This window comes from Heliangelus exortis, chromosome 1 (assembly GCF_036169615.1).
Source record: "Heliangelus exortis chromosome 1, bHelExo1.hap1, whole genome shotgun sequence".
Taxonomy (NCBI): Eukaryota; Metazoa; Chordata; class Aves; order Apodiformes; family Trochilidae; genus Heliangelus; species Heliangelus exortis.
Window position 1 is genome coordinate 153,738,064 of NC_092422.1, and position 13,407 is coordinate 153,751,470.

General features: G+C 38.0%; 1 protein-coding gene across 10 annotated transcripts in view; it reads left to right on the top strand.

Moving 5' to 3' along the window:
• The window catches only part of SOX5 (SRY-box transcription factor 5), a 296,148-nt gene that overhangs the window by 199,971 nt on the left and 82,770 nt on the right, over positions 1-13,407 (top strand). For all 10 annotated transcript variants that reach the window (XM_071733083.1, XM_071733091.1, XM_071733090.1 and 7 more), the window contains one exon: positions 6,061-6,146. In XM_071733083.1, the coding sequence (XP_071589184.1) occupies positions 6,061-6,146 (86 nt within the window). The remainder of the gene's footprint in view (positions 1-6,060; positions 6,147-13,407) is intronic.

Sequence of the window (13,407 nt, forward strand, 5' to 3'; positions counted from 1 at the left end):
ACTGCACAGCCCTCCTTTTAACAGCCTGTTTCAAAATCTTGCTCTCCCTGTGGGGAAAATCTGGTCCTCTCATGATTCACTTTAGGTCCAGTGGTTCTTGTCTTCCAACAAGGAAGCCTGGCCCTGTCTTGTTAATAATTTCCTCACAGAAATTTAAAGGCTGCTTTTAGGTCCCTCCAAAGCCATCTTTTCTGTAGACCAAACTGTTTCTCTAAAATACAAAGCAAGCTAATCCCTAGTAGGCAGCACTTAGTCAATACAGCCCCAAACCATCTTTAAAGAAAACCAGGAAATCAGGTTTTATTTCTTTTTGGGAGCCACTGGTAGCATCTACTTCATAATCTTTTTCTTATTTATCTAAAATCCCCAATACCTAGAGGCAGAAGTCAGGGAACACTGCTCATGTCTTTCACAGCCTCCCATTACTCTTTCTACATGGCTGCCATCACACCAAAAAAAAGAAAGGGGAAAAATGTTTTTAGGATGAGAATAAAAGAGGTTCAGTGGCTTACCTGTCCGCTAGCCATCAGCTGTTATAAATATACTTAAGTGATAAATTGTGTGTAAGATTATGGTAGCTTTTTGTAGAACTTGTCAAAAATGGGGGAAAGAATTGAAGAATTCCTTTTCATGTAACAGATTCTATTATGAGGAAATGTTTATTCCATTATTTTTCATTGAATTTAGTTTAGCGTTCTGGTTTGGGAAGTTGTAATTCAAGAATTTTGCTTTTGTTTCCTACACTTTATATTATTTACAGTGTTTTCTTCTCTTTCATGACCTCCAACTTTCTTCACTTTCTCTCCCTGACAGACAGGTATGAGAAAAACAATAAGTTTTAAAGAATCATAGGAAATAAAACTACTTCATCTTTTCTGGTATCTTTTTTTTTTTTAAAAAAAAATACATCAGGAAAAAAATTCAGAGAGTTCTATTGTTTCTTATAATTGGGTTCAACTTAAAAATCCTGTCAAAACATTATCATTTAACATTAGCATGTAACTTGATTTATATAGCAAGTAAGACAATTGTGCCTGCTCTGAAGAGCTTGCAGCCTGTCAGGAAACAAGACAAGACACTAGGGGGGATTACGCCATGAAGGATAATAAATGAGATGAGTGACAGAAAAAGGAATACAAAATCCATGAATTTAGGTGGATGGTGCAACACAGATAATGCTAGCTCCTATGCTTTCTTTGTTTAAAAAAAAAAATATGTTTTTTAACTTACTGAATTCCTTTGATAAAATCTTGCAAAACATATCATTGGTTTAAGAACCACTGTTACATTTTCACAAATATGCAGTTGTTTCAAATACGTGAGCTTGGTAGCCAGTCAGTTGAAAATATGAAGCTTCCTAAACACACAGGGTTTTTATTTTGTGTTTTGGGACAGGATGTCCACTTGGCTCTGCACCACAACTGACTTTCTCAGAAAAGTGTTTTCAGTGGAGGATGATGGGGAAAGTTAATAGAAAGAGTGGTTTAAAAGTGAAAGTACTTCATGAAAAATCCTCTTGTAAGCAAGAAGATCTTGGAAGATTATTTTGGGCAAGGATGAAGGTGTGATTTGAGATTGAAAGAAGTTGCAGTGCATAAATTATCAGGGAAGAGGTTCTGGCTATGTTTGTGGAAGACGGACCAAAAGAAGGATTGAGAAAGAGGATAAAGAATTGGCACAGAAATGAGGGTTCAGCCTTGCCTTCATTCTTCTGTGAGCTTCTGGCATTCTCCCTTGCTCACAGTGTGCACCAACACCTCTAATACACCCCATCAGGTTCTCCATGATCCACCTCCATGACATATCCCATGCACTTCTCTGGGTGCTGCATCACCAGTATGTACATCCTTCTGTGCTCTTTTCGTGTAGTCAGTCTTGAATAATCCTGTTCCTCAAAGTGATTATCACTGAGTAGCTGGGAAATAGCTGTATTACATATGTCAGCTAATGAAATAATAGTTAGCTTGTTCCTACAATATAAATCTCTTTGCCTTGCTCCAGATTTTACCATATAGTGTACTAAAGAAAAGCAACACCAACAAAACATCAAAGCTTCTCACTGGTGCTTTGTTTATAAGTCCACTTATAATGAGAAACAGTTCAGAACTTGAAAGGCATACACAAAATTTATCTTTTGGTAACTGAAAGATGCAGGGATGTACACTCCTGCCTGCTCGCATTAGTAGGTTAGTAGTGAATTTCATGAATTGAAATGTATAGTTTTTTTGAGAACTTACTGGTTTTTTCAGTGATGAAAACTTGTGAATGGCTTGGGAAATATCTATTTCTAATAACTATATCTTGCCTCACATTTCTGGAATGTTCTCAGAGCTTGGGAAAAAATGTAGCAACTTTTTGTATCTAAAAATAAGATATTTACTGAAAAAAATATTGAAATAGTTAAGACATGTATTTCCCAGACTTCAGAATAAACAAAGAGTACTCAGGCAAACCTGCAGACTGATACAGGAATACATTTAAGGACATTAGCAAGAGGTATCACGCTCTAGAGTAACAGCAAAGAGTGAGCAGGTCCTTATTGTAAGAGGAAACTTGGTTAGTATTTTAAAGGGTTGTCAACTGCAAGTATATAAGTGCTTGGCCTCCTCATTGGTAGGACACAGCCTGAAGTGTTGTTTGTGGTTTTTAATCTTGGCTCTACCACTGTCCTGTTGTGTAACCCAGAGTATGACATGGTGTTTGAGCATATTCATAGAATCATAGAATTGGCTGGGTTGGAAGGGACCTCAGAGATCATCAAGTCCAACCCTTGATCCACTACCGCTGCAGTTACCAGACCATGGCACTGAGTGCCACATCCAGTCTCTTTTTAAATATCTCCAGGGACGGAGAATCCACCACTTCCCTGGGCAGCCAATTCCAGTGTTTGATCACCCTCTCTGTAAAGAAATTCTTTCTAATGTCCAACCTAAACCTCCCCTGGCACAACTTGAGACCGTGCCCTCTTGTCTTGTCTTCCTCACTCCTTTGTGTTTTGTCTTCTATGGGCAGTGAGCTCCTCCATATAGAGGTGATCTTGTGTTAGACATTTGCACCAGGGCAAACACAGTGGATGGCAAATCCCAGTGGTGTCTCCACTCTTTACAGTATCTTCCTTCAACTTCTTTGCTGCTACCATGTGGGAGAAGGAAAGTGGATGTGCTGTGTATAAGTAGAATTGTGTCACAGCCAGGGTGTGCTTTTCTCCATGAAAACAACTGCTAACCCCCTAAAAGCACAAGATAGCCGAGGGTGTTACAAAAGCATAATTATGCAAAGATTCATAATAGGTTACAGAAACCATTCAGATTGTTGTTTTTGTTTCTTCAGAATACTTTGGAGCACTGGAAAAATGTAAAATCCTTTAAAAAGTGAACTAACAAAAAGCCTGGCTTGTAGGCTTTCTGGCCTACAAGAAAGCTGGGGTAGGGCTTTTTTACATGGGTGTATAGCAAGAGGACAAGAGGAAATAGTTTCAAACTTGAAGAGGGGAGAGACTAGATCTGCACAGCTAGAATCCTTTTTTAGGAGGAATTTGAGGTTTTTTTCCTTAGAATACTGAAAACCTGCGTTAGCATGTTTTGGTGTAGAAGTTGCTTTCTAGCAACCCAGAGGCATTACCTGCATGTAGCAAAACCAGTGGTTTTGACTGTGTGCATGGCCAAATATGGATGTGGCCATGGGGAAATGTTTTTCTCTCAGAAGCATCTCCTTGATATATCTACTAAACAAACTATAAAAGGTAGGAAATACAGCAGTAGATGAGGTTATGGGAATCTTCCTGGCTTTTTAAGGAGGTGAGAATAGTGGGAGTTATGAATTAGCATGAGGTTGTGGGAAGATGGGCTGAGGCTTATACATGTTTGTGCAGAGAAGAGGAATGTGAGACAGTGCATTTTAATCTGTATGTTTTAATACAAATAATTTGTAACTACAGAATTTAAATGGTCTGTAGAATCAACATTCTAGTGAGAAAGTTTTTCCTAAATTATTTCTTTGAAGTTTAGATAATTTTAGATAATTTAGTTTTAATAATTTTATGTTATTTGTGTAGCTGGTTCTGGAACAAAATGTCCCCATCTAGAGAGAACACAATTATATGGAGATTAGACTTGGATCTACTAGTGACATGGAGGCAGCTAAGCACCATGGACCCTCAGTCTCTGACCTCTGTCTCTTTCTTTTCTGTATCTTCACAGAGTTTAAGGCCCACTACTTATTCCACAGAATAAGTCCCCAGAAAATTTCATGTCAGAGAAATGCTTAATGCAGTCCATGAAATTAAATGGAAGGTGGATGACTCAGTTAAAGCAAAGGGAAATGGGAAAATGTGAGACAATGGCATCCTCTGGGGAAAAAAAAATCCAAGCAAGTCAGGAAATCTGTTAACCATTGACAATAAGTAAATAAACAGAGAAGTTGTGCCTAGTGCTAGTGCAGAGACATTTGTTGAATGGGGATGCCTGATGCCTGGGTGGACCTTTGGATTCCCATTGCTTGGCTGGCTGGCCTTGAAAGACTGTAAGACTTCCATCAGTAGAGAGTTATTTAAAATGTTCTTAAATATGATAAAGCACACTTCAGTTAAATGTCTGTTAAGATGCTTTGCCAGCACAGTTTTTTCTGGCCTTCCATTTATAGAAGTTATGGTATTTAATTCTTAACAGGAGATCAAAAGGCTTGAATGAAAATATCTTTGTAAAGAAGGGTGCATTATAAAAGGGAACATGAACATTAGCAGTTTTTCTGAACTTATATACAATAACACAGCTTGTTCCTAACATTTCAAAAACATGAAAAATTTCTTTCCCCTTGTTTTCTGTAACTTACGCTTGATAGCTTTATAAACTTTAATTCAATAATAACTAATAATAATTGTACAGAACAACTTGCATTGCCATCTTAATCTGTCTTTTTTTTTCCTCTGGTTCACTCAAAAAAGGAGTAAAAGTTTTAGTCTTCCTCTCAAAGGAACGTTTAGATAGATTTTCCTGGTAAAGTGTTCTGCCTTTTCCATAGTCTCACTTGAAGTGACTGTTTTGATGCTATAGAAAACATGCATTGCATACATAAATCCTCTGGTGATCTGATCCTTATTTGAGTGAAAAGTGCTTAAACATTTTTCCATGTGGAGAAGCCATACAGTGCAAGTAACATTTTAAATTTTTTTTTACCAGTTTTCTTAATACTTTTGTTGAATGGCTAGTGTGATGTTTATTTTTAAAAATCAGATAGGTCAGGAATGACTAAAAGTGATTCCCTGTAACATTAAAACACGCCTGTCTCCATCTTGATGTTTGCCATCTCAAACAATTTTCCTTGCCTGCAACTTTTTCTTGAAACTGTACTGGGTCCCTTTATCTCATTAAGCACAACGCAGTTACTAGTAAACCCAAAGTAGTTTTCCCTCAGAAGCAAAATTGAATGTCATGAATTGGAGTTGGTGCAGGAATTTCAGAGGCTTGTATCTGATTTCCTTAACTTCACATGCTTTTTCCTGTTGCAGGATCAAACCTTGAAACTAAAGCAAGATGTATTCTTTTTTTTCTTCTCACTTAAAAGAAAACATGGTAGTCAAGGGAGTGCCATGTCTGATCTGTGTGAGGCTCAGTTTACTAACAGTGAACAGAGTTTGGTTAACTTCATATTCTGGACAAGCTTGTAAATTTGTCCTCTTCTAATGCTGTGATCTTATCAAGGTTGTACTGTTTTCCTTTGCTTCTCCTCCACCCCCATCTTTTTTTTTTTTTTTTTTTTTTTTTTTTTTTTTGAAGTGCAGCCTTCTGATCAATGTGCACTTTTTTTTTTTTTTCCATTTCCCTAAATACATCATGAAAAAGGATGAGGTTTCCGCCTTAATTGCTTGTGCCTTTTATTCACATTCCTCTCTCAGCCAGAATTGTGAAAAGAGTGTTAGTAAAAGGCTGCACAATAGAGCTTTTCATTAGGCCTCAACAAGGCACACAAAAGAAGGCTTTTGGAAAGAGTGAATGCAGGACTTTAATTTGCAGGTGGAGAGTAGATAAAAGGTGCTGACGCCTCTATTATTCTCTTACTTAGGTGACCCTTACCCCGTTCAGCTGATCCCAACTACCATGGCAGCTGCTGCCGCAGCAACACCGGGCTTAGGCCCTCTCCAACTGCAGGTAAGTCCCACAACAATGCGGGAGAGGCAAAGGTTAAGTCAATACCAAAGACAGTTTTTTTCTTCCATGTGAACACAATGCAATTAACAAGGTTTGGGGGCTCTCTCTTGTTCTTGTAGAATTTGCATCTGAAGTGAAAAGAGCCATCAAATCATATACTTTTTTAGTATTATTTTTTTTACCTCAAGGGAATTTTTTGTTGTGTTTTTTGTGGTCTCTTTTAGGTTTGTTTTTTTTTTTCTTTGTGTGTGTGTATGTGTGTATCTTTATCATCAATTCCAAGACTTTCAGGCTTGTAGTTTTAAATTTCCGCAGAGCAGTTTGCTTGCTTTTATTTTCCATGAGGTAGTTGTGAGGCAGGCTGTAGAGTTCTGGCTGGGTGTAAAGCAGAAAGAGGAAAAGCATTGCTGGGCAGAAAAACTCTGTCCTGTCGAGCACTTTTAAACTGCTTAAAAGTCACTTAACATGATTATGGCCCTTTAGGCTGTAAGCTCTGTAGAGCAATGACTGGCCCCTCTTGCAGTGTTTTGTGGTACCCAGCACGTTTTAGGAACTTCCATAGTGCACATATTTAGCCATTATCCTATAACTTAACGTAGGCAATTAGAAAACAGGTGGAAAGATACTAAAGAATTTTTTTGAGCTATGTTAAAGAACTGGCCAGATGTATCCAATTCAAAGCACTTGGTATCATCCTAAATTTTGGAGGATATGTCTATTGGTCTTAATGGTAGCAGTGATGAAGTCCCTCAGGTTTCCTGATCAGCCTGCCAACTTCCCAAAAGTACTTGGAATTAGGAAAATGTGATGTCCATCTCCAGTTTGTTTTTTTTTTACATGCCTTGTATGCTATGCCAGTAGGATGAAGCCAGGTAAAATTAGGGACTAAAATGAAATCAAGCTCCAAACATTTCTAGTTCTGCAAAATCCAGATCGACACTCTTTTGTAGAAGAAAAAAAAATAATAATCCTGTACTCTCCATTGCTAATTTGTTTCCCTGCTCATTATTATTTGCCAAGTCACATGGAACAGCAGAGCTTTATACCTGCTTGAAAAAGCTCAGCATTTATAAACAGTACATTTAAAATACATTCTCAAACTCAGTTTGGCCATCATCAGTATGAAGTAGACTCCGCAACATCAGATATTTCAGTTGTTTGGCCAGCATACAAGAGCGTGGGACATAGTTCTGGGGAAGATATTTTTTTTTTTTATTTTAACACAGCCAGCGGAAGTTAGCTGAGTTTCACAGAAATAGCTGCCAGTGTGTAAGCTGACACATTCCATGCACCACAGAGGTTAATACATTCATTCCTATTGTGCCTTTGTATGAAAAGCTACACTGTCTGTGTGTTAGTTTCTGATTCTGTGAGTTACAAATACCGTAGGCGGCTTAAGAATCATGGGAGCCATAAAAGTCATCCCTCTGAAATGAATTTTGAGGAATAACGTCAGTGTTGAGAAAGTGCTTATAATAGTCAAACACGCATGAACACATATATGGAAGAAAGATGAGGAAAAAAAGGAAAAACAAAAATGGAGCTAGCTAGCAATGAGGAAGTAGAGGCCTGAGTCTAAATCTCTTTATTTTTGTGTCATTCGAGCTAGTCCTGAAATAATGCATCAGTGCTCCAGTAACTTGGGAGGATGGTTTACTTTCATTTCAGGACCAGCTTTGGGCTGTATCTCTGCATGTGGTGAGCTGAAGTATTCTGATTAAAACAGGCTTTATCACAATGACAGTTTCCTTATAAAAAGGTTGGGCTTTGTTCACGTGCGTCTGACTTCTTAAGTATCTTAAGATGAGTTTAGGTTTTGGAAAATTTGAAAATCTCAGAGGCCTCTTATTTCTGTGCAAAGGAGCACATTAAAAGAAAGCATTGACCAAGTTCACCTATGTTGTTTTGCTACATGTTGTTTAGTCTGGTGTTAAAGGGAGAGTTTGGCAGCCAGTCAGTGGGAAAGAGTCAAATTACTAGCTCTGTAGACTCCTGTCAGGCTTCAACTCTTGGGTATGCATATTGTGGAAAAAAATTTCTGAAGAAAACATTGTTTTCCTTCAGGTCTTAAGATTGATTTTTAGCTATCAGCACAACCTGCTTAACTGAAGTTGGATGTGCCACTGATCTGTGGTGCGGTTTGCAAGTCGGTGCCTTGAGAAGGGTTTTATGATGCAGTGTTCAGAATGGACTCTGATTAATATGAGTGGAGCTGCTAGCCTAGAAGGACGGTGTCTTCCCAACTCCACTCAAATCCAGTTTAGCTCAGTGATAACTGGTTTTTCAGTCATGAAGAAACATTTGTGATACTTGTAATGAATAACTGGTCATAGAATCATGGAATGGTTTGGGTTGGAAGAGACCTTAAAGATACCAAGATCCAACCCCCTGCATGGGCAGGGACACCTCCCAGTAGACCAGGCTGCTCAGAGCCCCATCCAACCTGGCCTTGAACGTTTCCAGGGAGGGGCCATCAACAACCTCCCTAGGCAACCTATTCCAGTATCTTACTACTCTCATGGTGAAGAATTTCTTCCCAATATCTAACCTAAATCTACCCTCTTTCAGTTTAAAACCATTGCCCCGTGTCCTGTCACTATGCTCTCAGGTGAAAAGCCTCTCCCCAGCTTTCCTGTTGGCTCCCCTTCATGTACTGGAGGGCCTCTATAAGGTCTCCCCAGAACCTTCTGCAGGCTGAATAGCCCCAACTCTCTCCACCTACCTTTGTAGCAGAAGTGCTCCAGCCCTTTGATCATCTTTGTGGCCCTTCTCTGGACCCTTTCCAGCAGGTCTATATCTTTCCTGTACTGGGGGCTCCAAAGCTGTGTGCAGTAATGTGGTCCAAAACCACCTTTAAATGGCAGGAGTGAATGTTCAGACTTTACAGTCTGTTTCTAGGAGGAACTGTTCTTACTTGAGAAATCCCTTACATTGTACATAACCACAGTATTATGTACAGCCTTCTGTCCTCTGGTCATCAAACAGTCAAAAGTCAGAGAAGTAAAATATTCCTTCTTTTTCTGTCCTCCCTACCACTCATCTTTCAAGCTTTGTATACTAAAAGCAGTAGTTTTAAAGGGAGATCAAAGAGCCTGACACAATACTCAGCTTGTTGTTCCCAGCAGAATTTGGTACACAACATTATCTTAGTGAAGACAAAGCCAAGGAATTTTTCTTGTTTGTTTGTATAAGTGATAAGCTTGTCTTTGTTATTTTATTAGAGGATTTTAAGTCAGAGCATAGCTTTAGTAGTGTACTGAGAGATCAACAGGAAGTACTTGTTTTATTCTCGGTTGTAAAAATTGAATTTTGTTTTTGTAAATGAAATGCAGACTGTATTTATAGAGGAATAACTAACACCTGGTTGTTTTCCTATGTCAAAGATACCTTTTGTTAGTAAAAATGTAATCTCTCATTTTGAAATGCCCTGTTGGATCCTGCTGACAGGTCTGTAATCTGAAGCCCTCCATTTCTCTCCCTGTCTTTGAGTCCCCACTGGAGTGTACAGATTATTTTGCCTGATATCTGCAGCCACAATTAGCCATATGTGGTTGCCTTTATTTCTAGTATCCAAAGAGAAACAAATGACTCAATAAGAGCAGAAACTGAACCTTATATTGTTAGATGTTGGAATGGAGTAGATGGATAGGGCCATGTTGGAGAAGCTGGAACTGACATGATGCATGAGCTACCTTACCAGTCCTGCATATTCACTCATCCACATATTTAATGACAAAAGTTCCACTTGCGAACAATAAACTTTTAGATTTCCTCTGATAATGAGAAGAATTGTTCCCAACCATGGTGTGAATTGTCATTTTAAAATACACCATCTTCATTGTAGTAAACCCCCTCTTGGCTAGCACATGAGTTTCTTATGTTGCTTCTTCTTCCCATGCAGATTTCATACGGTCTTGGTCTTAAAGAGTGAGGCAGCGTGGTTGGTTATGTTTCAAATGAACAAGAACAAAACTGAAGTTGCCTTGCCACTGTGTTTTACTGCATGAGGCTAATGAATAGAAAGTACTGCTCTGTGCCCCATATGAACATGATGTTGTCATGTTCAACAGATGAGGGAAGTTCATTTCACCATCTCAAAGATTAAACATGCAGAGCTGTAACCGTAGATATCACATTAAAATTTTTACACAAAATAAATTGAAGTGATTTTTTGCATACTGGTCATCTCGGCCATAACTTGTATGAAATGGATGTTTCCAGAAGTCTGAGCAAATTCACTATAAAATGATATCTTGTGGTTTCTTTTCTGAGAAAAATAATAAGCTCTAAATGCTTTTTGAGAATTAGGAAACAAGAAGCCTGATTGCCTGGTCTGAAAATTGAGAGGAATCTACACCACTGGGAGTGTGAATGGTTCAGATTTACCAGATTGTTTGTTTGATAACCAAATAGTGACAACGACTGATTTATTGGCAGTAATACAAATGCTGTATATACCCACAACTATATTGAAAGATAATGCTGGAAGTATAATGACAGCTGCCCGTGTAGTGTTACTATATAGACATTTTGTGTCCTGTCAAAACAATATCACAGTCTGATGTAGTACAGACTTCTTTCAAACATCTGCTCTTGGAAAAATACCCCAGAAAGTTTTGAGTGCCCACATTTTTAACTTTTTTCCCTATTCATTTTAGCATGAAATAGGGACTTTGCAAATATTGGTGATTATGTTCAACATTATGACCAAACCTGTCACTATATAGATCAAGAGAACCTCATGCCAGCATATGAGTGTGAAAGCATTTTAGTTGGGTCTCAGTTCTCAAGACCAGCCATTTGGAGAATCCAAATTGAATCCCTTTGGCTATTTGTGTAAAGATGATGAGCAGATTTAGACCTCAGACATATCCAGAAATACAATTTGGTCAAGTTTTCAGTCTGTATCTTTTTGCTTTCTTTACTAAGTACTTGACTACTTGACTTTTTTTTTTTTTTCTTACTACAAACCTTTTCAGTGGTGTGGGAAGATACATACTGAATTTTAGTGGAATTTAGCATAAATAGTGTGGACCACATTTTTAGAAGAATTCAGACCACATACTGGCACTGACATTTGGGACTAGATTTTGAGAGAATTAAAATCCAATCAGAGTTTGAGTGCTTCTTAAAGTTGTTCATCTTACTGTTATTTAGGTGTCTGAGTCTTTACAAATTTTTCTTTGGAAAACCTTGCTTTTAGATATCTTCGGGGTCACATAATCATCCGTGGTCTCCATGTTTGTTTTACTTGAAGGAAACAGAAATGATAGAGCTATTTAACAAGTATAGAGTGACTGATCCGAAGATAGACTGTTCCAGTGGTCATACGAGTATTACATAAAACATCTGTTGCCTGTGAAACAAAAATAAAGCGTGAGAGTGCCTGCTCAGTGAGATACCATTTTTATTTGTATGTACTAACTTCCTTTTGGCTACTGTACCGTTGCAAGGATGAGCTACATCTCTCCACTTGTCAGATCAGGTTATTTCTCTGCAGTATCTTCTTAAGTTTCCTTCGAAATGTTGCTGATGATGTTGCTGATGTTTAACACCCTGTTGAAGAGATGGCAGTATATTTTCATGCATTAGTTGTCAAGCACATTTAATTACTTTGTTTTGCATATTTCCTTGTTTTGTTTTACTTTAATCTGTAAAAATAACCACTTCTGACCAGATTAAACAGTTGGCCTTCCAGGGCTACAAGACTGCAAATCTGTGAAAGAAGACCCTGAAACTCTATGCACTGTAGTGATAGTTGTGAACACTGAAATTTTGATTTTTTACTTTTATTAGGGAGCCAACTTGCCAGGGCTGCAAAGGCATACAAATTATTTCTGATTGAGAAGAAAAGCCTGATGCCCAGTTATTGTCTCTATGGAATGTAGCCAAAAGATGGCAATACTTTATCCATTATTCATTTACTCTGTAATCTACATTCATGACCTCTTTGGGATATTACTATAACAAATTCTTTGCCTACAACAGGGTAAATCATTTCTTAGCAGTGCAAGGCTAAATTCCTTCTATTTGCTGGGCAGCACCTACCTTAAATACTAAGCTGACTTCAGCAGTAACAGTCAGCATCCCTTCCCTGTTTGCTTTTCTACTTTACCTGTCCTCATTTATAGAACTCTGACTTAATTTGTAGGGAATGATTCACTAGTGCACAGTTTAATTACAATATTATAAAACTCATGCAATCCACTTAAGCATAAAAAAAGTAGAATTAGTTTTTCACTGTTAGCACACACATCTGGGAAAAAAAAAAACCCAACAGCTAAGTACGTGAAAAGCAGCATTTCTCATTAGCATAACCAAAAGATGGCAGTTGTCCATCTGCCATTAGCTCAGTGTATTGCTATGCTGTTTCTGATGGCCATCTCAAATAATGATAATAACAGGAGTAATAAAACAACATAATATGTATACATTTTTGTTGGATGCCCTTTTACATAGTTTTTTTAATTGCTATCTTCATGCAGATTCTGTATTCCGTGCTTCTGCCTGCCCCTGTTTCTGGCTTTGTGAGTGAATGTGTTGGCCACTGGATTATTTGCCACCTGTTCTGCAAATGAGTAGTCAAGATGGCCATTTTAAAAGAGATTGCTGAAGACCAAGGTCCAGTTCTTCAGCTAGATAAATGGGGCATAGTATTCTTCATGGAAGTGAAGCTAAAGCCATCTGAACTGAATAAAGGTCTCTAAGTGGGTGTGGAGAAGGTTGTCTTTAAAATTTTGAACTTCCCAGGATTTATTATTTATGATGAAGTATAAGTAATGATTTTAAAATATTCATTAAACTGCATAAAGTTTGGAGTGAGGGTGTATTGATTACCAAGAGCAATTTTGAGCAATCCCTGTGTTTTCAATCAACTCAAAAGCAAGCCTCACAACACTGGGATGCAACTAGTCCTCACTTTCAGCATACCTGCTGAGAGCTAGAGATTGTGATAGATTGTGTAAAAGCATGAAGCAAAGAACATATCAGCTCAAATAAATCTTGTTCATGGTGGGTAAATGTGCTTTGTAGTTGGCATCTAAATAGCCCATACTTGCCTTTGATATAATCTTGTATGATTTTATGGATAAACTCAATATATTCTATCAAAATAGATTTGAATGAAAAGCTTGATCACATCGTTTTGTGGGAATCCAATCAATTTACGAAAGACAGTCATTATGACAGACTGTATATAAATGCTTTGTATTTTACTGAGCACTGTGAGTGTCTGAAAATACACACAGTGGACACTCACAGG